This window comes from Podarcis pityusensis, assembly GCF_964106645.2.
Source record: "Podarcis pityusensis genome assembly, chromosome: 9".
Taxonomy (NCBI): Eukaryota; Metazoa; Chordata; class Lepidosauria; order Squamata; family Lacertidae; genus Podarcis; species Podarcis pityusensis.
Genome location: NC_138034.1, coordinates 53,490,942 through 53,516,827, shown reverse-complemented (window position 1 = coordinate 53,516,827; position 25,886 = coordinate 53,490,942). Strand labels below are relative to the sequence as shown.

The 25,886-nt window shown below is 40.7% G+C and overlaps 1 protein-coding gene across 1 annotated transcript in view; it reads right to left on the bottom strand.

Annotated features, from left to right (window-relative positions):
• COL25A1 (collagen type XXV alpha 1 chain) overlaps positions 1–25,886 on the bottom strand; it is a 315,978-nt gene that overhangs the window by 155,705 nt on the left and 134,387 nt on the right. Inside the window, exons 3-5 of the mRNA XM_081020440.1 lie at positions 18,037–18,081; positions 16,682–16,689; positions 13,014–13,040 (exon numbers count right to left, since the gene is read on the bottom strand). Of these exons, the coding sequence (XP_080876566.1) occupies positions 13,014–13,040; positions 16,682–16,689; positions 18,037–18,081 (80 nt within the window). The remainder of the gene's footprint in view (positions 1–13,013; positions 13,041–16,681; positions 16,690–18,036; positions 18,082–25,886) is intronic.

Here is a 25,886-nt window from a genome sequence, read left to right as displayed (position 1 = left end):
TTACTATGAAGTGCATTCCACTGTATTCAAACATGACTGTGAATGTATTTAGAACCGGGCTGTTTATCACTGTGGACAATTGTGCAGGCAGAAAAGGAGGGTGTCTGAGGGATTCTTGGCTGGAAAGAAGACTTATTTCCACAGAGTGCTATATAAATATTTGCTAACTAATCCTCACCTCTGTGGTGAGGTATGTTGTGCAAATGGAGAGAGAGATAAATCCTTTAAAATGCCTCCTCTAGGGCTCTGTCAGCCAGCAGTAAGTTTAACAAGTTTGGTCCACAGCAGAATATAACATTTTACAGTACAATCCTATACCCACTATCCTGGGAGTAAGTTCCATTAACTTCAAGGGGACTTACTACTTCTGAATAGATGTAAAGGACTACAATGTCAATCAAAGTGACCTTTCTTCAGCTGTCTCCATCACCTCCTTATCTTGTATATTTATTTTCCACATATCTGTGAGTTTGTTCACCTGCTTTCTCCTCCTGAATAATTTTGTGTGCATGGACAACCATGTATGGAACAGACAGTATAGAAAACGAACTGTGCCTGAGGAACCTGCAACCTTTCACCTGCAAGAACCACCATTTGTGATCTCCATAGATAATGTACAAAAAAAAAAAAATACAGTATTGATCTTGTCCATGTCCCTTGCTCACAAGTAGCCTTGCAAGTTGATCTGGATATTTATTTAACAGGGCAGGGAGGAAAATCGTTTAAACAATTTTTTAAAAATGCTCTCCCATCAGATGTCAAAGAAATACGGTAAACAACTACCTGACTTTTAGAAGACATCTGAAGGCAGTGCTGTTTAGGGAAGTTTTTAATGTTTGATGAATTATTGTATTTTAATATTTTGTTGGAAGCCATGGGGTAGAAATAATAATAATAATAATAATAATAATAATAATTGCTTTGAATAAGAGATGCCAGAGGGCTTCTTTTTGTCCATACGCTCAGGAAGGGGTGGCACATCATAAAGTACCACCATTTCCAGAGGTTTTTTAGTCAAAAGTTTTTAACAAGTATAGCAAGCGCCATGCTTTCTAGCCACTGCAGACAGCTAGGGCTTGTTATTTAAAAGAGGGAAAGAACCCAAGAATTCATTGGGCTACCTTATGCAAATGTAGGTTGGTGATGAACCGTCCTCTGGGAATAATAATAATAATAATTTATTACTTATACCCCACCCATCTGGCTGGGCCTTCCCAGCCACTCTGGGCGGCTTCCAACAGAATATTAAAAACACAATAAAACATCAAGCATTCTGTGGGGAGGGAGGAGGAGCAACGGCAGAAGGGGCGCCTCTGCTCACTGGCTCCCTCTCCTTCTTCCCAATGGGTGGCTCCACGTCGCCACAACCATACCCGGCATATAAGACGACCCCTGACTTTGGAGAAGATTTTCCGGGGTTCAAAAGTAGCCTCATACGCCAGAACATACAGTAATTGGTTATCATACTTGCACCATCTCGATTATTTTCTCACAAATACAATAAATAGTCCTCTTCTTGCCAGGAAAGAAATCATTTACTTTACTCAATTCAACAGGTCTATTTTAGAGTAAATGCTTAAGGAGTCTAGCTACAAGAATTATCTTAATCTGCAAATCATTTGTACATCATACTGTGACAACTCTTGAGCACTTGACCAAAACCAATTTTATTCACTGAATGGAAAATATATCAGTGGATAAAAGAAAGCCACACAGAGATTTGTATTTATAAGAGAGGTTAATACTAATAAGAGGTTAATATTAAAATGCCAATTTTAAAAGCTTTTTAGTGTTAAACTGAAATTATTCAGTTTAGATTCAGGTAAGATGAAAGATGGAACATGTTTCTTATAACCTTTCCTCTGCTGGTTCATGATTCACTCTGCTGCTGTTCGTCATGAAACCCATTAAAAATAAATGATCTCCATTTCTTCTACCTAAGTTAATTATATGTTTAGCAATAGTGGCTTTATATTGGGTGCTTTTATGTGATTCCCCAGTAGTCTGATGAGATTTCTTTGTTACAGGAAATTTGGAATTCAGGTAGGTAGGCTAATGTGTTCTTGCTAAGCTTCTCCCTGCTGCCTTCCCTTTCATAGAGGAGTTACTCTACATGCTAAATCCTTTCTAGTAATGAAACTCGCTGCTGCTTCTGCTGGAATGAGTATAAGTGGACTGTTGTTAAAAGCAGCAATAGAAAGAAACTACTTTTACCCACCCCAAGGTCCTGTGCTGGATCTCAAACATATCGAGACCGGGGGGGGGGGCGGTTCAGCCAGAACACACCGAAACTCAGTTCTGGCACTCCTCAGGTGGGCACCATTGCCATTATAAGAGAACAAGGGAGGCGTTCATGGTGAATTCTGACCCCTCTTTTTCTGGAAAAATAGCACTGATCCACACCATATACTTAAACATTTGAAGTACAGTGGTACCTCAGGTTAATTACTTTACTTAATTCGTTCCGGAGGTCCGTTCTTAACCTGAAACTGTTCTTAACCTGAAGCACCACTTTAGCTAATGGGGCCTCCTGCTGCTGCCATGCAGCCGGAGCACAATTTCTGTTCTCATCCTGAAGCAAAGTTCTTAACCTGAGGTAATATTTCTGGGTTAGCGGAGGCTGTAACCTGAAGCGTATGTAACCTGAAGCATATGTAACCCGAGGTACCACTGTATATAGTTTTCCCCACAGGATAAACTGTAGTTTATCCATCACAGAGCTCCAAGTCTCAGTACTCTTAACAAAGTAAAGTTCCCAAAATTATTTTGGGGAAGTTGTGAGTTTTAAATGTATGGTATGGACATGATCAAAGGTTCTGATAGAGCACATGCTTTGCCTGCAGAAGGTCCTAGTTCAATTCCCAAGATCTCCACGGAGGTTTGGGGAAAGCCCTGTTTGAAACCCTGGAGAACCACTGCCAGTCAGTGTAGAGCAGGCTTCCTCAACCTTGGCCCTCCAGATGTTTTTGGCCTACAACTCCCATGATCCCTAGCTAACAGGACTAGTGGTCAGGGATGGTGGGAATTGTAGTCTCAAAACATCTGGGGGGCTGAGGTTGAGGAAGCCTGGTATAGACAATGCTGGCCTACATGGTTCTGACTCAGTGCAAAGCACCTTCCTGTGTTTTTCAGTGCTGCCTACATCAACAGGTAGTGATTCTTCATGGTTTCAAACAGTAATCTCCCTTAGCCCTACCCTAAGAGCTGCTGGTGACTGAATCTGGGACTTTCAGTAGGCACAGCCTGTACTCTACTGTTCGATTACGTCTCCTTTCCTTGCTTCAGCAGCAACCTTTCTGGCTAGCAATTATGGTACAGTGGTACCTCGGGTTAAGTACTTAATTCGTTCCGGAGGTCCGTTCTTAACCTGAAACTGTTCTTAACCTGAAGCACCACTTTAACTAATAGGGCCACCTGCTGCCACTGCGCCGCCGGAGCACGATTTCTGTTCTTATCCTGAAGCAAAGTTCTTAACCTGAAGCACTATTTCTGGGTTAGCGGAGTCTGTAACCTGAAGCGTATGTAACCTGAAGCGTATGTAACCCGAGGTACCACTGTAGTTCCAATTGGCCTGAAATGTGTAAAGGTACAGCAGTTCCAGGAAATCCTCTTTGGTATAGACCCATGAAGACTGCAGAGCACACCATACTTAAGACTAGGAAGTGAAGAACTGTCCACTTCTTTGGGAACCAAACAGGCAAAACTTCAGCAGCCACATTCAAGTGACTAGCAAGGTTTCTGTGAAACCCTGTTAAGTGAAGGGAACGTCTGGGATAAGTGGCCACCTGCACATTGAGAATACAAATGTTTTGCCTAACTCTGCTGTAACTTTGCCTAACCTTGCTGCCAGAAACAGTGCCAGTGTTATAACAACTGTTATTTCAATTAATTAATTTATTATATTTTTTAAAAACTTCCTTTAATCAAGGATCTTAGGGCAGTACAGAAATTACAACAAGACACAGCATAAAAAATGAAGACATTAAAACCAAAACATCACCAATAAACAAAATAGACTTCCACATATTTAAGCAATACACAATTCCATAGCCTAGCATCTCATCTATCTCCAAAGGCCTAATGGAATGGATATGTCTTCTTCAGCGGATGTTTAATCACTTCCAGGCTGTGATTAAACTGGTATCCCCAGATACCTAAAAAGAATGCCATAGAGGATGGATAGAAAGCATATACTAGGCTGTCATCCTTATTCTTAATTTATTTCGTAAGTGATATCCATAATATCATTTACCAGATATCATAAAGTGGTTTGTTTTGTTTTGCTTTGTTTGTTGAATGCTTAGGCATGGTGAACATGTGTGAAGCATTTTTTTTATAAAGCAGAAAGAAGCCTTCTGCCCCATACTTAAATGCCTAATTTCTTTTCGAAGAAACTGAAGCCCTCATATCTTTAAATAGAAAGCACATGGCCAATTCATCAATGCCAATGCCATTCTGTGAATATATTTGATGTGGCTAGTGCCTTGTTGATGAGAAAACAATAAACTGTGAAAAATGTCACTTCTCAAAAATTAGCTGGCTGGAATTCAGCGGGAGACGGATTGTTGTAACAGCTGTGGCATGATGACTTTGATGAATTAGATTTTTGTTCTGTCCTGGTATAATTCTGAATAAACGCTATCTCTCCCCCTCCCTCCACCCTGGCACGATGTAAATCATTAATATACCAAAGCAATTCTAAACAGCAATCTGTTCCATTATCTCCCACTTAATAAGCAACCAGTTTTCCACTGGGCATACCCATTATGTCAAGGTGTGCAAGTGAGAGAAGGGGGAGAGCCAATATGTTTTTCTGTGGTGGCCCCATGACTCTGGTATTCATTGCCTGCAGACTTCTAGAAAGCTACCGCACTCTAGTCCTTGAACACCTTTTCTTTCCAGGTGGGCTAAGCATGAGCGGCATTTCCTTTACATTTGTGCTTCTTTTAGCTTTGCTCAAATTTGTGTTTATATTTGGAGCCGGGCACGTACATGTGTGTTTTTAGCGCTGCTGATTTCCTAATGTTGTGGAGGTTTTCGGAAGCTGCATCGTATTTTTTAAACGTTATTATTGAAACTTTTAGATTGAAACAATTTTAGATGATTATGTAAATTGCCTTGTGAGAGTTTTACTCAGAAAGGTAGCCAACAAATATATAGTGGGGGGGGGGGATGTCCTTTGGGCTAGGCTTTTCCTAATTGTAACCTCTGGGGAAAGCGAAGAAACCTCAATGAACTGCAGGATTTGTCCTTCCATTTAAGATGCGGGTGGAGAACCCTTTTCTGTTCAAGGGCCACATTCAGTTGTGGGCAACCTTCTGGAAGCTGCATGCCATTGGTGGTGGTGGGAGGGGAGCAGAGGCAAAAGTGGAAGTGACTCTCACTTTTGTGTAGTAGGTGAAATTTCAGCCACACGAAAGCCATAGGATTCTAAACACAAACCTTTCCATCCAGGCAAGCAAGAGGAATTATCATGATTCCAGAAGACATTCCAGTCAGGCAGGGGTGCCAACTTGGAAAAAAATATATTGTGGGGGCCTAGGTAAGCTTTGCCCTGCATAATCAGTCACATGACGCAGTGCGCACACACCATTTGAATAGGAATGCCCATCTACTTTGTGGGAGCTTGGCCCCCTCAAGTATTTTATTGTGGGGGCCGAAGCCCCCATGGCCCCTAGGAGATGGCTCCTATGCAGTCAGGTGAAAGCACTTGAAGAGGCCACAGAAATGGGTGATAAGGGGTGCATTGTAGGGGGTTGGACTAGATGACCCTCAGGGTCCCTTCCACACCCCTACAATTCTGTGATTATATGTTGCCTCAGTCATCTCCTCTTACAGTGGCTCTGCCCCCTTCCTCAGGAGACTTACGCAAGCCTTAAAATGAGCCCATAGCTCATTTTGGAGTCGCGTGCTCCTGTGCGGCTGTGGAGCAGGAGAAACCAATGGAGAGTCGTTCCCATAGTCTGAGGATAATGGGACAGCCACATCTTCAGACTGGAAAGTGTAGAAGGGAGTGCTGATGACTGAAGAAGCCATCCAAGACATGTTGACATAAAAGCATATAATTTCTACATTTGGTCCTCATTGTTTCTCACTCTTCGTTAATTCAAGAATAGGAAGCTGCATTGGTTAATTTAGTTCAGTGTTGTCCACACTGATTGACAGCAGCTGTACAAGGGTTTTTGATTAGGGGCATTACCAACCTTACCTGGAGGTGCCGGGGACTGGACCCGGGACCCGGGGTCCTCTACCACTGAGCTACAATCCTTTCTAAACAACCAAGTCTGCAGCTTGTTTCTTGTTCCAAAAATAAGTCTTTTTTTTCCTTGTTAAAGCAGGTCACAATTCTGTTTCAAAAGATCCAGAAAGTTTTAAAAGAAGTAAAAATAAAATAAATTCCAGGGTGTGTGGGTGTGGGTGGGTGTTGTTTTAAAAAAGATATTAGCACTCTTGCCCTGGTTCAGGGATCTTAAAGTATCAGCAAATGAAGTCTGTAATTGCTTAGCCCCGTGGGCAAATTATACTCCCTATGAAATCAAGCAGAGTTACTCCTCTTTGGGCTCCAGAGTAAAAGCATTGCCCTTAATCTATAATGCTGCCTATGAGATTCGTCCCCCTCGCCCTCTTTTTCTGTTGTTCATGAAAAGGCCTGCTGTGCTACATTGCACCCTCATCACTGGAGTTCAAAGTAATTGATTGCAGGTTGTGCATCTGGAACAGGATACAACATATTTCTCACTGCGGATCTGAAATTATCCAAATAACTCAAAATGGCATGACTGTGCCCCTGTTTCCCGTTTTATGGGAGAGCTCCTTTGAAAGGCACAGCAGGACCACAATCACAGACAGTTCACCACCACTGCCAGCATGTGAACTCTATTCCAGCAACAGGGCTGTCTTGCTTCAATTTAAGAAGCAAACCCATTTTCTATTCCTCTTTGTACCTATGCCAGGCAGTGGTGGTTTAGAGCAAGATCAAATTTCTAGGTACTGAAATGGTTGCTGAAAGCAAGTAAGTATGCATCTCACAAAAGTATACTTGTTGTTGACATCCATCTGTCTCGAGAGACAATCTCCAGGGGTGAAGTCCAACTGCTGTGTTACAAGCACCCTGGGGCACAAGCCTGGGCAATGTGCATGTAGGTCCAGGGCTGCCCAGACAACAAGAACCCCGCTTGGCCTTGCTGATGTGGTCCAAAGGAAAGCAGAGTAATATATTGGGCACAAGCTTGGCTGCAGGAGTTGCCAGGAGGAGGTGTACAAGGCACCATCCAACCATCTTAGGTACTTCGCTGTGAATTTGTGTTGGGTCTACTCCTTAGCCTTTTCTTCTCCCAAATAATAATAATAATAAATTTTATTTATATCCCACCCTCCCCAGCCGAAGCCGGGCTCAGGGCGGCTAACAACAATAAAATAGTGCAACATTCTAAAAACATTTCATTATAAAAATTAATTAAAATCAAAATGATGGCAACCATAAGCTTAAGTTCTGTAAAGATTGCCGAAGGAGGGAGTCAGACTGCGCCCTGGCCAAAGGCCGGGTGGAACAGCTCTGTCTTGCAGGCCCTGCGGAAAGATGTCAAATCCTGCAGGGCCCTAGTCTCTTGTGACAGAGCGTTCCACCAGATTGGAGCCGCAGCCGAAAAAGCCCTGGCTCTAGTTGAGGCTAGCCTAACCTCTCTGTGGCCTGGGACCTTCAAGATGTTTTTATTTGAAGACCGTAAATTTCTCTGTGGGACATACCAGGAGAGGCGGTCCCGTAGGTACGAGGGTCCTAGGCCGTATAGGGCTTTAAAGGTTAAAACCAGCACCTTAAACCTGATCCTGTACTCCAGCGGGAGCCAGTGCAGCTGGTATAGCACCGGGTGAATGTGATCTTGCAGCGAAGACCCCGTAAGGAGTCTCGCTGCAGCATTCTGCACCCGCTGGAGTTTCTGGGTCAGTCTCAAGGGCAGCCCCACGTAGAGCGAGTTACAATAATCCAGTCTGGAGGTGACCGTCGCGTGGATCACAGTGGCTAGGTCAGGGCGAGAGAGGTAAGGAGCCAACTGCTTAGCTTGGTGGAGATGAAAAAATGCCACCTTTGTTATAGCTGTAATCTGCGCCTCCATGGAAAGGGAGGTGTCGAAGATTACACCCAAACTCTTAACGGACGGTGCTGGCACTAATTGCACCCCCGCAAGAGATGGGAGTTGCCCCCTCAATCCCATATTGTCCCGTCCCAGCCAGAGGACCTCTGTCTTCGAAGGATTTAAGATATCTCACAAGGCAGCAGAGGTTTAGGATCAGAGTTTCCTTCTCCTTCCCAAGTTGATGAGCACCATCTGCCCCTCACTTTCCTCTACAGCACATTCAGAAACTGCCTTCTTCACTGTTGGACCCACTATTGGTCTTGTCCACTCAATCTGACAGAGCCTTTCTTAGCGTGCAGGAGAAGTCCCTAACTCACCAAGGGTTTGAAACCTATCGACCAGCCTGACAATGAGCTTGTGTCTGCACTCACCTATTTTCTATAGATGACCAATACACACTGGCCATTTTGATTTACTATGGCAGTTAGGAGGAAAAAAAGGTGCAGATCATTACTGCTAAGACTTGGGTACCCCTTCATCTGTGGCAAAATTATGCTGTGTATTCAAGGAGGAAGGCAAAAGTCTTCACAAGCCTTATTAAGGCCTTTTTTTTACCCATGTGAGCTCCTAATTTTTTGAAGGGACCAGAGGAAATTTCAATGCTCACATGTGCATCAGTCACATCTCCCAGCCTACATATGACCAGCATCAGGATTTAGTAGGATTTCCATGTAGTAGGATTTCCAAAGGGATGGAAACTTTTCCACTGACCTCTTTATCATTTATTTATTAACCAGCAGGATATCAGCATCAAAGCTAACCCTGTGCATTCGCATGGGTACTGAACATCTGAACAGGGCTATAGTTTAAGGTTTTCTAGATGATGCATTGGTGGATACATACCACAAGCTATTTGTGCAATAAGAGTGAGCTTAAAAAACTGGATCCCAGATTAAAAGTGCACACATAACTGAGTCTTCTTCCAAAACAGCATTTGCTGGTGCCTTTCCAGTTTGTCTGCATCCAATAATTCTTCTCTCCCACAAAAACTTGTTCAAATAATCATAACTCACTGCAAAAACTATATCTAGAAATGTTTGCATGAAACAGGTGAAATTGCAAAAACACTTCCATTAAATACTCCAATTTTCCTTATTAACTCCTCCACAATATTAAAATTGTCTGCACAACTGCAATTTTCACCGAAGTCCACATTAACATTGTGTGTGTGTGTGTGTGTATGTGTGTGTGTGTGAGATAATTTTGATTCTTAACTTGATAAAGGCTATGTTATTAGCCAACCCTAGCTAGTGATGTCTCTTCATCAGTCCTGCAGTTTCTAAAATAAGCTATGATAAAATCTTTATGTAAAAGACCAGTATTTTAATAAATTGCCAAATCACACATTTGAATGCTGCCTTGATAAAAAAGTTACTTATTTGAAATCCAGACGCTTGCCTCCCCTAAATCCACCTCAAACACCAGAAGCTTTCCAACTCTCTAACTACATTTTAAGCTTATTTATACCCACTGTGGAATAAAAAAACAGCATATGCTTTTAATCATATCTGGAAAAGCATGATAGAAATACCAGATCACACTTTACACACGTGAAACGCCAAAATTCAAAATAAGTGCTCTTCTATCACATTGAGCATGGAGGGAAAGCTCTGGATAATTGATCTACACAGCTGGAAGTAGAAATGCTTAGGTCATTTCCTATTTAGGGATATGCTGTGGAATGGCTAATGGGTTAGACTACCTGAAGGAAACCACAGCCAATTAGTTCCATTCAAATGGGACCTTTTAAATAATTTCTATTAAACCCCAGTCTTGCACTAAAGCATTGATTAGGAATATATGCACAGGCTATGCTGGTGAAAGATATTAAAACTTACAAATGACCACAGCTGTCTGCAACATGCTCTAATCCACCCCTTCACACTCACCTATGAAAAGTTTAAATGATTGCTCTAATTCTCTGAAAAATCTGCAAGCTGAAATAATCTTGGTAACTGCCAATCAGGAGACACGATACCTGTGTTAAATGAAAACATACCCCTGAACATGACCCTTAATTTTTGAAACGCTAAGACATACTTTACAGCTGTTCAGCAGTATGTGCAGCAGTATGCGCAGAAGTAGATAGAGCACATTGCTTTGCAGTTTCATTCATTTGGTAACTTCGGTCCAAATGACTATTGGTAGGAAAGGCTCTTGCCTCAAACCAAGAAGCACAGCTTGTCAGGCCATTGGCTTGACTCCAAAAGCAACGTCTCAGATGCATACACAATACTTTTTCTTGTGTAAGCTCTAATGCTGAAATCATTCTCATTCTCATACACACACAACCTACATTTATATGCATGCACAGGATTAGGCTTTTAAGAAAAGTGGTCCAATGTAAATAAGATCATGAAGAAAAAGCAGTTGCTTTTGATTTTGGAAGAAAGACCAAGCAACAATTGCCAGGCATCCAGCTTTTCATAGTATCTATCTTTATTTCATTATGCTAGGAGTGCCTAACTCTAAGTCTGACTAGGCAACTGATCTCTCAGTGGAAGTGCAACTCCATCCAAATTAAGTCATTCCCCTAATTCCTGGCACCAGGAACTATCAGTCTACAGCACCTCTATCTTGTCAGGATTCAACTTTAGTTTATTGGCCCTCATCCAGCCCATTACTGCCTCCAGGCATGGATTAAGCACCTGTAGTGCTTCATAAGTAAGGGACGCGGGTGGCGCTGCGGGTTAAACCACAGAGCCTAGGACTTGCCGATCAGAAGGTCGGTGGTTTGAATCCCCGCGACAGGGTGAGCTCCCGTTGCTCGGTCCCTGCTCCTGCCAACCTAGCAGTTCAAAAGCACGTAAAATTGCAAGTAGATAAATAGGTACCGCTCTGGCGGGAAGGTAAACAGCGTTTCCGTGCGCTGCTCTGGTTCCCCAGAAGTGGCTTAGTCATGCTGGCCACATGACCCGGAAGCTGTACGCTGGCTCCCTCGGCCAATAAAGCGAGATGAGTGCCGCAACCCCAGAGTCGGCCTAATGGTCAGGGGTCCCTTTACCTTTGTGCTTCATAAACATCCAATGGAAAGGAAAGACCGAACTGGGTGCCATTAACATAATGGTGAGCCCACAGCACAAGCGTTAAGGAGCAAAACAGAAGCCCCCCAGTTGCTACTTTCCAGAACCAGCCAGGCAGGATGGTGCAGAACCATCGTAACTCAGTGCCTTCTATTTCTAACCCACAAAGCTAGTTCAGAAAAACACTATGGTTGGGGTATCAAAAACTCTGAGAGATCAATGAGAGTTAGCAGGATCATACCCCCATTCCTCTAATACAAGCAAAGTTATTTCAGTGCCAAAACTAAGCCTTAAATCAGATTGAAATGAATCTAGATAAGGCACATCCAAAGCTGGCCATTCATCTCTCTCTCAAGCACTTTGGTATATGTCACACTACTGAGTCCAAGGAGAGCCTCATGAGGAGAGAGATATCAATGCCTCTTTAAGAGCAGCTAGCACAATCCCCTTCCTATAAGAAAACAGTTTTCATTCCCCGAACCAACCTAGTCAATACCCACCAACTAGCTTTTATAAGCCACAACGGGCAAAGGTTGAGATTACATGAATAACTACAAGCATCTTGTTCTCTCTTTTTTAGGCCCAAATAACTGAAATGAATCCCAATTAAACAGGCTTGACGATGCCCATGAAACTTTCATCAGACCTACAGATAGCACTGAACTAGTGCTCTATCTCATTATAAGGCAGCTTCCTGTTTTTCACTTTTTAGAATCATGAAATCATGTCAAAAAATACCTACATACAGGCGCAATTTGTCTGAAGACAAATTCCTTCCTGGGCCCAAGTATGGTGACTAAACAATTCTACAGCAAAGGCAAATAAAAGCACTGCCCACTTACCAGTGGACAGAGACACCAGATATACAGTGGGTGGGTGGGACAACCGCTTAGGACTGTGCCATGAGCCAGCAGTGCAGTCATCTTTTATGCCCCATAAGTGGACTCAACCTAGAATAGGCACTATTAGGTCCACAAGAGGGACATCACATACCACGATGGCCAATGACTGGGCAGTTTACATTTTAAATTTATTGGTGGGCAACCCCACTAGCATTTGCTTCCCCTCCCCTGCCAATGGCCAAGACCACAGCTGATGTCAGCTGACCATGCAAGACCTCCAGCACTGCAACCTTGACTCCCCAGCAGTGACGCCGGGCCGCAACTACTGCCCCCGTGAAAATTATGGTAAGCCATCTTTTTGTGTATGTCTTCTGTCAAAAAGGGACATGTTACATACACAAAAGTATATATTTGGTTAGTAGTTCCTTAACAGTCTTAATTATGATGGATGCATTATTTCATATATTTAAATTTCTCAGATAAAGTTGTAAACATGCAAATGGTACAGAAGTGGGTTATATATGCTGCTAAAAAAACTGCTGTTCTAAGAGATTTTATGAATTTTCAAATACCACTGGAATTATCTTTACTGGAGATGTGTAAAATTAAGTCACTTTTTTTTTGCAACTGTAGAACTGTAGATTTAGTATCCAAACAAATAGCATTTGAATGAAGAAAACTAATATACAAGATGGATGTACTTTAAGTAATGTTTTAAATTATGGTTTAAAAAATGATGTCGCCATTCTAGAATGTGAAACTTCAATAAACGGAAATTCAAACAATTGCTATATTGTCTTCCATGTATATATCATGGAATTAGTCTTACTTGCTAGATCCTATGTAAAGATTTGCTAAGAGAAATATAGAAAATGTCTCATTCTGAATTCAGCAGAATACACCAGGGAAGGTTAAATTTCCTTATTCAGCCATAGAAAAGCACAAATATAGTTAAGAAAATAATGGTTTGAAAGTGATACATGCATTCCATTAATATACAGTAGGACAGTTACCGGGTAGCCATTTCGCCCTGGTTGACCCTGGTTGAATGAAATGAAATGGAATGATACTCATTAGGAATACATAAAATGATATGTGAGGCTACACACCTGCTTTGTACATTAACAGGAAATGTAACTTTGTATCACTGCTGTCTCTTTTTACAATTATTTATATTCTCTTGCCCTGAAAAGTGCATTTATAGGAACAAAAATGCCGTTTTAAATTCAGTATTTGTTTTTTCAGTCAAGGGTAGCAGAATATGCATGCTTACTTAGAACTAAATCCCACTGAATCTAAGGGGGCTTACAGTGTGCATAGGATTACAGCTGAGTTGCTCACGAGTAAGTAACACTGGTTTCAGTGGGATTCATGCATGCAATGGACTGATTGAAGGATTTCAGTTGCACCTAAAGTACAGTGGTACCTCGGTTTTCGAATGTAATCCATTCTGGAAGACTGTTCGAGTTCTGAAACGTTCAAAAACCAAAACTCAATAGCCGACAGATACGCATCAGGGTTTTGCACTTAGCGGAAGCTGCATTTCCTGTTTGACTTCTGAGGCGTGTTCAAAAACCAAAGCATTTACTTCTGCGTTTACGGCGTTCGAGTTCCAAAACGTTCATCAATGGAGACATTCGAAAACCGAGGTAGCACAGTATATCAAATTGCTCTTTCTATACTCAAGATCGCTTAAAAGTGTTTATGGTATTCAGGAACACTACTCATATATTTAAAGAGGTGCAAATTTCAAAAGCAAAAAGAGACAAATTCATTTGTGATTTACTTTATGTGCTAAAATCAGTTATCTGTTTTGTTGTTTTGTTTAGTAGCTATAATCACATTCCTAAAGCATGATGTTTTATTTGTTTATTTACTGGATTTATGCAATGCCTTTCTGCTAAGGCACCCAGGTTGGTGTACAATGTACACTATATAAAATGAAAACTGACAGAATTTTCTCATACCAGCTGATCAAATGTGTATTCCCTGGCCTGGGTTCCCTTGCTTCTGCCTTCCCTCCGAGCATGTAGTCTCCCAGGGAAGGCGGAAAAGCAGTGTTTATATTTCTGAATGTATAAAAACACACAGATTTTTTAATCCCATTGAAAAATCCAAGGTTGTGAATAGGCAGCATAACAACACATGAAAATCCAATACTTCACTTACTTTTATAATTGAAAAAAACTTTATATCATTCAATTAAAAATCCCTATTTAAGAATTTGTGTCATGTTAGAAGAAAGTCCCACTGAATTTCAAAGGGGCTTTCTCTCAAATAAGTGAACTTAAAACAGAGAGCCTTATTTTATAAACAGGAAATGTGAAAGAAGCAAAGAAAGCTTATCTCTCTCCATCAAGATGCTATCTTCAAGACTATTACCAAACACCTTGGTGGTTTCACATACATATGCAAAGCACCTGTGGTAGCCCAGGTTCAGCTAAATAGGACTGCAGCATGGACCAGGAGGTGGGGTCAACCAAAGTCCATATATGTTATGGTTACCAGACTTTTTTTAATGAATCCAGGGACACTTTTTTTTTAAAAAAAGCTGAATAGCAACAGGGAGTCAGTAGTGGGGATGGTGAGGTAAAAGACCCTGGGCCCAAGCACACATGCAAAGCCCTTCTTTCGCACGCTGTGAAACATAAATGCGCAGAGATTTTTAAAAACTCGGCAACAGTGCGCCACCCACCCATGACTCCCAAGCTTCCCCCAATCTCCTGCCCCCTTCCTCCTTTGTTTTGACTGATCAGGGGAAGCTCGGGAGTCACAGGCGGGCGGCTGTTGCCCAGTTTTTTTAAAAAAACTCTGCACATTTATGTTTCATAAATGTCCCTGGGGACATTCCAGGGACGGAATTTGTCTGGGGACAGATTTGCAAATCCAGGGACTGTCCCCGGGTACTGGGGATGTCTGGTAACCCTAATACATGTGTTCTCCTTCACTGGATTTAGGTTGCAGCACGTGCTTTGCAGATGGCAGAAAACCCAGTAAGTCAAACACACACTTTAGTTACACATCATGAACAAAGAACAAAGAACCAGTGATTAATGTGTCCTTTGTCTATAATGTGGGAACAGGAGGAAAAAAGATAACCTGAAACTATTTTGGGGATAAACAAATCTAGGACCCAATATGCCACAGTTGCTATTCATGTTTGCTACTATCGTTGTATTGCAACAGTACCCAAATGTTTCCATATGGTGAACTGATTTTTCCAATGAATGGGCTCTGGTGGCTTGAAGGAAGCTTCTGCCACATTTGCTGTAATTTTGCTGTGCACAAATCTACCTATCTCTGCTCTTCCCTCTGCAGGGCAGAGCTTGAACCGAAATCCCTCAGCTTTAAATAAGGATATGAATTAGTGAAAAGGCCACTGAACAAGTGTTGTATGTTGAGAAGGAAGGATCTAGGAGATGGAGCAGGAGGTTCCCAGATTCATGGTACTCTTCATCCAGAGGAAGGGGAACCAATGGCTCTTGAGATATTGCTGGATTGCAACCCCCATCCGCTTTAGCCAGCATGGCTAGTGTTAAAGTATGATGGGAGTTGCAACTCAACAACAGTGGAGGGCCCCTCCCCTTTCTTAATCATACAAAAATGCTATTGGGGTAAATTCTGACAAACAGAAGCTCCAGTTATAACCAAGCAATTCTCATTACTATTAACTGTCGTAAGAAAATAATAACAATCTTCACATGATCTACTGACTGCAAAACAACCTGATTTTACTTAGATATGACTAGTCATATTCCAAACTTGAACCACTGGTCTCGTGTAAGGCTTGTTCACTCTTAATAGTATATATGTGTGGCCTGTTACATATGAAGAATGGGATACCAATAGACAAGATGGACTTTGTTCCTCTTCTTGCCACTGTTGCTGCTGCTCATTTCTCTGCCATAAAAGTGAATTTCCAGGGCTGTTGGCAAAGTGTGATTTGGTTTCTCTGATCTCTCCTTTTAATCACAGATTAAATTGGATGTATCTCAAAGCCCTTCGGCCACATGTGAGGTGCATTGGGGAGGGGTTCGAATACAGGAAGGGAAGCCAGAAAGAGACGCCACCAGAAAAAAGTCAGCATATTACTTTCTGTTCTGTTCTAAAACATTCTAACGCTGAATTGCTAGAATGGGGTTGGTGGTAAGAACATTCTTTTAGATGGAATGAGCTTCCCCCCATTGTCTGTTCAGGCTTCTAGCCTCTAAGTGTGTAGGATGTTGGGTTGGTAACAGCCTCTTTTCAGCCACTAGTTTGGAAAGGCTTTCTTCTTGCCATTCTGTGTTGTGACTTAGCAGTTTTATATTGTTTTGCTTGCTTATTGATTTATGGCTTTTTACTGTACTCTGCTGTATATTTTGTTGTAATGTGCTGTTCACTGCATTGGGGGCTTTTTTGGCTGAAATGTAGTATACAAACAAATAGTAGTAATAATAACCAGCTTCCAGCGTTCATGTATACTGTTCTGCTTCAAAATGTAAAAGACAAAACCCAAAACAAGATAAAAAATAATATTGAAAAACCATTTGATGTTTAAAACATGTTAATAACTGAGAATGTATTTAGGATGATAGTTGGTACATTTAACATGTTCATCATTTTTACCAGTTTTCAAAAGCACTTTCTGACTCATTCATGAGAACCATAGATGATCCAATAGTATATCAGTTGTACTTACAGGAGGTCCTACGAAAAGAAAAGACAAGGAAAGAAAGACAAATGTATGTAAGTTTATGAAAACTTGAAAGGTATTCATATAGAGTGTCCATATAGATTTTTTTTTATGAAAGTAGTGGCATTTTCATTCATCTCACCCAGCATTAAAGATTATTATTTTGCTGCAAGTGCCAAGCCATCTCATGTACAAAATACTTTGTGTTCACAAGTACATCTCTGTCTACAGATTTTTTCTTAAACATACAGTTCTGCAACCCTTGTAGTCTGACTCATAGGAACTCCCTCCCTTTCCCCTCTTGGATTTAACCTCAGCACCAAGGCAGAATTGCTTGAATCTACAGTTACTCCTTCTACTTTTCCTAAGACAGGCAAACTTTCTTTTATAATCAACTCCTTTCAAGGCCTACTTATAAAATGTTCCCCATTAAAAATGTCACACTTTATGAAGCAATATTAGCACATTTTCCAATTATTTACACTCAAAAGCTTTTTCTACAAATGTTCTAGAGAACATTATCAGAGGTCTGCAAATCACATCTAATATTTCTTTCAGGCTTATTAAGAGGAGCAGCTGTAGCCATCAAATCAATGACTTTTCATTAGCTTTTATGCTTCCCTTTTTCTTCCGACTCAAGTATGTTGCAAAGGGGGCACATAATAGCAACAGCTGTCCTTGAAGTTTGCTTTAAATATAGTCAGACTTTCATTTTTAACAATGTGATTTTATTGTGTAGTTAACTAAAGTAATTTCTCGTTGTTGTTAAATGATCCTAAAGAGAATTTTAAACTTACAAGGTCTTTTTCTAACAGAAAGCAAATTAGTTTCATTTGTTAATAATGTCATGTGTTTATGACATTTAAAGGCTCCAAGGACTACTGAAATGCTATGCCAAATCACAGTGGTTTCATTTGATTTATGAGGATGAGCTGCCTAGGGCTCACACGCTTGTCCTCTTGTGGTATGGTTGTCAGTAAGCTGTTGAAAGCTTTGATTTCCATTTTAGAAGTAAGTGCAGTTTAATATCATCTGAAGCCTAAACTGTAGATATAGGTTGTTGAAAGAAGCCAGCTTCATAAACTATGGTTTGAAGTTAGCTTGTTGCAACAAACAATGGTTAAACCCTTTGTATAGAAAAAATTAAAAATAAGTTTGCTATATCTGTGTTATGTATTTGTTTACACTTGTTTTGTTTTAATACATGTGTTACTGTTTTTATATTTTTTAAGTCTCTTTGGGGAAAAATACTATAAAAATTGCTTTTCGTATATGAAACAGTATCAGCAAGCATGCCTTCACAAAATGAACCAGGTGAAAACACACACACCAGAAGCATTACTTTTAAATCTGAAACATACCAATCTCTCCTCTTCTTCCTCGCTTGCCTCGTTTACCAGGAGGACCTGAAAAGCAAACAGTTCCCGATTTGTAATTGAGGAGTGCAATTAAAGTGGGTTAGTACATGCATGAAGTCAACATGACACCCAGCATGGGATCAGTGACATCACGATTCAACCACCAATGCCTCCTAATGGTGTTTCCAGAAAAATAATCTTCCTTGTCCCATCCTCAGCAGAAATGCCACAGAATTCATTGGCACTATTTATTTCATGTCATTGTACAGCTTGCCTTGCTTAGCACATCTAGTGCTATGCATGTTTACTGGGAGGTATGCCATGCTCATTCCCAGGCAGGTGTGTAATGGATTGCAGCCTTAAACAATAACAGCAAAACTATGAATGCCTCAGTGGTTTAAATAACAACAGAAGTGTTCAGCACATGTATAACACACTAGTAACAATGAAAAAAGTCTTGCTTGCAGCAGTGGTTAGTCAAAACTAGGGTTGCCATATGTCCGGAATTTCCTGGACACAGCCAGGATTCAGCTCTCGCGCACTGTGTTTGGGCGGAAATCGCAAAAATACCCTGAAAAATCCGAACACATATGGCAACCCATGTCAGAAGTGCCGTTTTTTGGCTAATTCCAGAAAGATAGCTCAAAAACATCATAATTCTTTTGAGATTTTGCAATAAAAAAAGCTCAACAACTTAGTCAAAACAGAGTAACTCAGAACACCTGCAATAAAACAGTCTTTGCTTGTTGCCTTACATGAAATCCAGAGCCACGATGCCATTATTAAGGCCTCTCCCAGTTACCTGCACTGCACATTTCAAACAGTAAAGGGACCAGAAGCAGAGCCTCTGAAATTCTGATAATTCCTCAGACAAACTGTCATCAAAAATAGGGTTAGATTTGAAATACTGACAGGCATTATGTTTTAACCTTTGAAATAAAGCAGCGATGAGGAACCTGTAGCCCTCCATAATGTTGTTCGACTCCCAACTCCCACCAGCCCTAGTCAGAGTGGCCAATTATCAAGGATGATGGAAGTTGCAGTCTAGGGACATCTGCAGGGCTGACTGGATTTTTCTGCACATTCTGGATGTGGCTGTGTGTTGGAATAGACAAATGTTGGAGGGAAAAACCTCAAATGTTTCAAGTCCTAAGCAAAAGTTGTAACATATTGAGGGTGGTTTCAGATTACCAGTAAAGATGGGCAGCATCTTAAACATTTTCTTCCTTTTGTAATATATATTTTCCTGGCTGCTTGATGTAGCTAGGAACAGTAGCCCTAAGCTCATCTCAGCTGCCATGCCATCCCATAATATAATGCTTGAAGAACACCAAGTCATAATGTAGCACCATTCCAGATACATTGAAGAGAAAGAAAGGTGGCAGTTCCCGGTCTCCTTTAGACTTGCTTGCCTGTATCCTGCTGGACAGTCTTCTGAGACAATACAGTTGATGAAAACTTGTTTTCATAAATTAATCCCTAAACATTTAATTAACATGCCATCACTAATAATATAAAAAATGTGGTTGTAGGATAGATTGGCAGTTGTTAGTATTACTCCACCAAGCAAAAGGAGAAGAGCTGGTAAACTGCATTTGTGTCTGAGCATCAAGGGATAATGTATAAAGCCCTATTTCCTCTCCCTTTTAAGGCAGCAATGCATTTCCAGGAGAAGCAAAGGGAAATGCTGAATTTTGGGCCAGCTTGTGCAGGATACTCAAGTACAGCATTCTGCAGAATCTCTGGCATAGAAAAGGCATTTGTTTGTTTTCTCCCTATCCATAAGTTCTAGCTATTAGCTTGGGAAAGGATCCTGCAGCAGAATTCCATGCCTTCCTTTCTACATGCAGAATAGGGATCCCCGTGTACAGTACCACATGTATTGCAATTCCTGGTCCAATATAAAAGTCAATTAATCTCAAAACAATTAATTAATGTTTAAGTACAAGCAGTAAATTCTGTGCCAAGTAATACCTTACCAACACAAAGCACTTTAGAAACAACCTCTTGTTTTAAATGTCACTTTCAGTTTTAAAGCCTCTGAGAAAGAAATGTGACTTCTCGGTGGAACAAACTGGTGTCATGAAGATTAATGAAACCAAATAATACACAGAAAAAACAGTGTACAGTAGTTCAACTTGATGGCTACTCATAAAGCATTCAATATTTTAAGTAGAACAGCAAGATCTGGTGCTATTTTCCTGCTTCTCTAGAGAGGTATTTTAAACAAGTTGTTGTTGAGGATAGCATTAATCAATTTAATTCCAGAAACTGTGTTGGTTTATATTTCAATCCCTTGCTATCATGAACTGTCTGAACAAGTTACAGGATCTGTTAAATCTCAGCTTTAAATATAACCAGCAAAATAAAGCAGATAAAGGTAAAATCTATATTTTTAAAATATATGTATACTTTTTCAACCAAGCTACTGATTACAGTATAATGACAAGCCAGTCTAATTATATGCACTAAGAGTCCACCCAGACATGACGCTCCCCTATCACTAATAGAATAGGGTTTTGATGGCTTTCAACAAAAATAAAATATGAAATCAAGGAAGCGGTTGGTATCTCGTACAGATCATGGAATTTACTTGTCATCTTGCAAAACTCACTGGCCTCTGGTCCAAATACAGACTTTGGGGGCCCCTAATATTCACTTCAAAAGAAAAGATGACTGTTACAAGGTCCCTGAATTCTTCTTTGGCTCAGATTAAAATCTGAGCTGTGCAAGAACGTGTTTGTAACCACTCATCTCTCAAACTCCCTGTCATGGGTTGGCCAGGACACGACCATACAGATGGAGAGCTTGTTGGAGAGTAATGGGGAGGGCTCCAGTGGGATAGGGTGAGGGTTCTTCCAGACACAGGGGAGCCTGATAGTAAGGATTCTAAGCAGGGGTCAAGTGGGGTGCAGCCTTTCCCTCAGCCTTTTCTCTCACCTCACCTGAACCCACAGCAGGTGCTGTGAGCCCCACCTCCCTCTTCTTCACAGCTGCTGGAGCCTATCTCTGACTACTTCACAGTGCCTCTTGTGCCATCCATACTAGAGTTATCAGATGCTGGGTCTAACCTTGCTTCTGCAGAGGGGACAGAGACACCCCTTCCATTACCTCAGTCCTGGAGAAACCACAGGAGATGTGAGAATATGCAGCCGATCCCACTTTCAAGGCGGAGTGCCGGGTTGCTAGCTAAGGTGTAGATGCACTAAGCTGAGCCCAGTCCATTCCTTTATACAGGATAGCAAGGAATGTTTCAAGTGTCAGACCAATGTCTAAGCTTTGATTAAGTTAGATCACCTGCCTTTGTATAACTGTGCCTTGGATTAACTATGTGCATGGCCTGCTGCACCTAAGACCAGACCAGCACTTTGCATATGTATTGCACCAACCTAAAACATTTGCAATAAAAGCTTTGCAGGGAAAATGTTATTTGAGTTATTGTTCTTCAGCAACTGGGAATAAGGACACTCCCTTTTTCTTCCCAAACCCCAGTCCAGGCATAGACCTGGCATGGACTACTGCAGCATTAGTGCCTTAGCCAGGGAAAGAAAGAAGCATGGCTTCTGGTTTTATCTTGTTTCTCTTGACTCTGGTGCGCTAGTAATATGCCAGTGAGAAGGACCTTGGTTGCTCTTGGGAAATGTTTTTACAGGGGCAACTGCTCAGGTTTGGATATGTGCTAGTTCATAATGGTCACTCCATTGAAGAGGTAAACATTACCAGACCCCTGAGAATAGTTCCTGGCTTGGGAGTAATAGTGCAACTATGCACAGAAAAAAGATTTGATCTCCCTATCATGCTTGTACCATAGCTACTACCACTGTGACTTTGGGGGTTGAAAATTAAATGCAATGATTTCAGTTTAAAAATAAAATACCTCCACTTGTTATCCAAGTGAATTCATTGGGAGCCAAGACCATCACTAGAATTCATAATTGGAAATATATCTCATGCTAGCATCCTGCAACTCTGTTGTTGTTATTATTATTATTATTATTTTATTATTATTATATTATTATTATTATTATTATTAAAAAAAACCTTGTCAGTTTGCATTTCTTGGTACAGAAAGTATTGATCTGATATGTAAAGATCTTTCCTATTCTAATTGATTCAAGAGGGTTCTAGAAGCTTCTCTGTGTGATGCAAGCTGGTGCAAGCTGGAAGTTTCTAGTTGACAAGCAAGTTTATATTCTGCCTAGAAACATGCAGAAGGTTCCTGATGTTTGGGTTATTCCTTCAGAGAAACAGCTGGTTTGAACTAGTTCTGTTACCTCTTTCACTCAAGGTCATTGCGTCCTATAATAACAGGCCATAAGGAGCCCGAGTTTCACTTTTTACCTCTCTTTCCTTCTGGTGTGGTGTTCTGTATGTAGTATGCTTGGTGTTAAGGTTTTAGTCTGTTATAAATTATTGTACGTTTAAGTTAAGTCTGCTGCAACTGGCTTTCTTATGGACAGTGCCAATCCTAATGTACATTGTAAAGCTCTGTTGGATGAAATATTAATTGCCTCTGGTCGTGTGTTTTTTTGTGTTTTTTTTTTGTTTTTTTTTGAGAAACCTGCAATGTGTTTAAGTTTATTTTATTCTGCTGACTATACGTTGGAATCTGCTCTGGATCAATATGAGCAGAATTCATGACAACCCATACAAGTCCTACTGTTGGGGGGGGCAGAGAAAATCTTTTAAAGTGGAGATGTTACATTTTGTTTTAGCTAGCACAGAATAGAGGAACCTCATATATTCAGCTTGGCAAACACAGAAATAGCTGCTGTCACTTACTTGATAGACATGACTGAAGGACAGCTGAAATAAGCAGGCAGAGTCATTCTATACTAGCATGGAATGAAAGCCTTCTTGTAGTTTCAGTTTGCCATTCCAATGCATTACTACTTTGTCATAGCAAATGTTTTCCTTATCAAGACACAAAAACATGCTGTAAAAAGACAACACAAACAATCACACCTGCATTTTCACAAACCCCCTTAATTGAGTTGCACTGATCATAAGGAATTTAAAGGCAAATTTCCCAGAGGAATTTAAAGGATAATATTAATATTATATTAAAATATATTCTTTTGTGTCCTTTCTAAGGGTACAGTTCTAAACACAAGTACTTTTATGTCAGAAGGTTCCAGGTCACAGAATCATAGAATTGTAGAACTGGAAGGGACCTCAAGGGTCATCTAGTCCAATCCCTTGCAATGCAGGAATCTCAACTAAAGCATCCATGACGGATGACCATCCAAGCTCTGCTTAAAAGCCTCCAATGAAGGAGAGTCCACAACCTCCCGAGGGAGACCATTCCACTGTCAAACAGCTCTTACTGTCAGAAAGTTCTTCCCAATGTTAGGCAGAATCTCTTTCTTGTAATTTGTATTCATTGGTTCAAGTCCTACTCTCCAAAGCAAGGGAAAACAAGCTTGCTCCATACTCCATGTCAGTCCTTAAGATATTGACATTGTGTACTTAGACTTTCAAAAGGCTTTTCATAAAGTTCCTCATGAAAGACTTAAGCTTAGTAAGACTCAAGAAATTAACTTGGAAGTCATGGAAAAAGAAAAGAAGTCCTTTTGTAACTGGTTAAGAAGCAGGAAGTAGAGAGTAGAAATAAATGGACAGTTCTCCCAGTGGGAGGTTGGAGAAAGTGAAGTCCCCCCAAGGATTTTTGTGTTTTTAAACTTGTTCATAAATTAGTTAGGGGTGAGCAATGAGGTAGCCAAATTTGTTGATGATGCCAACTTGCTCAGAGTGGTTAAGACAAAATGTGATTGTGAAGGGCCTCAAAAGGAGCTGTCCAAACTAAGTGAATGGGCAGTAAAATGGTAATATATATATATTCCAGCTAGGATAACTGGAAAGGAACATAAACTAATAATGGTATTATGCATGAGTAGCTTTTCAGCATGGTATGATGCATGACTAGCTGTGGCAGAATGCAGATGCACATTCCTATGGGCAAGAAAACAACATCCCATGCTTACAAATGCAGGAAGTGGCTCAAGAATGGAAGCCTGCTTCAGCACATAGATCTCTTTATCAACACCAGAGGAAAGAGGTTAGAGGCATTTCTACCTCTGCTTTGATTTTCTCTGTGACTTTGCTTGAGTTTCTCGACATCTTTGGTTGAGAAACTTACAAAGCATTTTCCTCTGGGGAAAAAATCAGTTAATAATAGTCTTCTTTACAAATGATTCAAAGTACACCTACACAGTTTGAAAAAATCGAAAACTCTTTGTCAGATGCAAAAAGGCTTCTGAATACCTGTTTCTGGAAACCACAAGAGTGTTCTTGTGCTTGAGTCCTGCTTGCTGGTTTCCCAAAAGCATCTGGGTGGCCACTGTGAGAACAGGATGCTGAATTAGATGGGCCACTGGCCTGATCCATGAAGCACTTCTTATATGCTTATGCTTTCTCCTGCATGAGCCTGCTTGCCTATTGTGGTCATCACCTGATGACTTACTTCATGTCCAGTCCAATCCATTCCAAATAACTTTATTGCACTAGCTGTTGGACATGACAAATCTGAATCAAAAATAAATACAAGCAAAAGGGATGCTGCGCCACAAATAATAGTCTCTATTCAGATCTCTGCATCTCCCTTACAGTTCACTGCTATATTGTCCAGGGTCTTCTTTCTGATCTTTTTGGCTGCCAAAGCAAAAAGGGCGACTTTTTAAGAGTCACTAGAATGTTTACATTGCTAAGAAGCCATAGTACCTTCTCAGCGAGAGACATCTTTCCTGTATGGACAGCAGGGTGAGAAATTGTGTCTTGGGTCCAATGTGTAGTGGACAATATAGTAAATGGTGCAAGATGTCTTCCATCTCTGGTTGCCCACATATACAGAGTCTGTCTTCATACAGTACTCTGCTGTATCATCCATAGCTTAAAAACGCAGGTCAGTAAAAGCAAATCTTAATGAGGCTGGCCTACTCCATGTCTTGTTGCCATCTGAGACTCAGTTGGCTCAGATATGGAATGTTGACTTCTTGTCATGGAACTCTTGCTAGAGAGACCTGATTGGCTCCTGTGGCTTTCAACAGAGCCACAAGACATTTTGCCAAGTATTTAGCTTGATGTCACTTTATCTCTGATGTGTGGCTAGGTTTTTATCTGCTTTTGTTTTCAACTCTCTCTGCTGTGTATTGTTGTAATTTTAAGGCAGCCCTGTTTAGGGAAGTTTTTAATATTTAATGCTGTATTGTTTTAACACTTGATTGCAAGCCACCCAGAGTGGCTGGGGAAACTCAGCCAGATGGGCGGGGTATAAATAAATTGTTGTTGTTGTAATAATATCTGCTATGATTGTAAGCCTCCTTGAAATGTCTTTATGGGCTGAAAGGCGCGGTACAAATGTTTTTATGTAAATAAATAAATGCACACATAAATATATATTATTTCTGTGCTGGTCGGTACATTCTTGGTGAATGGTCTTTGGTATCCAAAGGCTGTATTTGTATTGTTTTGTTCAAATGCAACAGCTACAAACAAGAATATATGTAGTGTCCCTTAATTAATTATTTTAATATCACTCTTCCTTACTAACTTAAAACAGCACATTTATTTATTTGCTGTATCTAATAACTAATGTCCAGCTAATGTCCATTACTTTGTAAAGCTGATGTGTCTCTTCTTACAGTAAACTTGATATTCTGGCTTTATTTTTAAGCCAAGACTGACAAGACTTTTGTGATGACGGTGACAATTTAAAATGGCCACTGAACTTTGCGGTTTCTCATTTCAGTGACAGTGAAACCCAATACTTTAAGATTAAAGGCGGCACTTAGTAAGTCAGGCACACTGGCACTACAATAATCTCAGACAAACCCACACAGGCAAGCCATCCATTT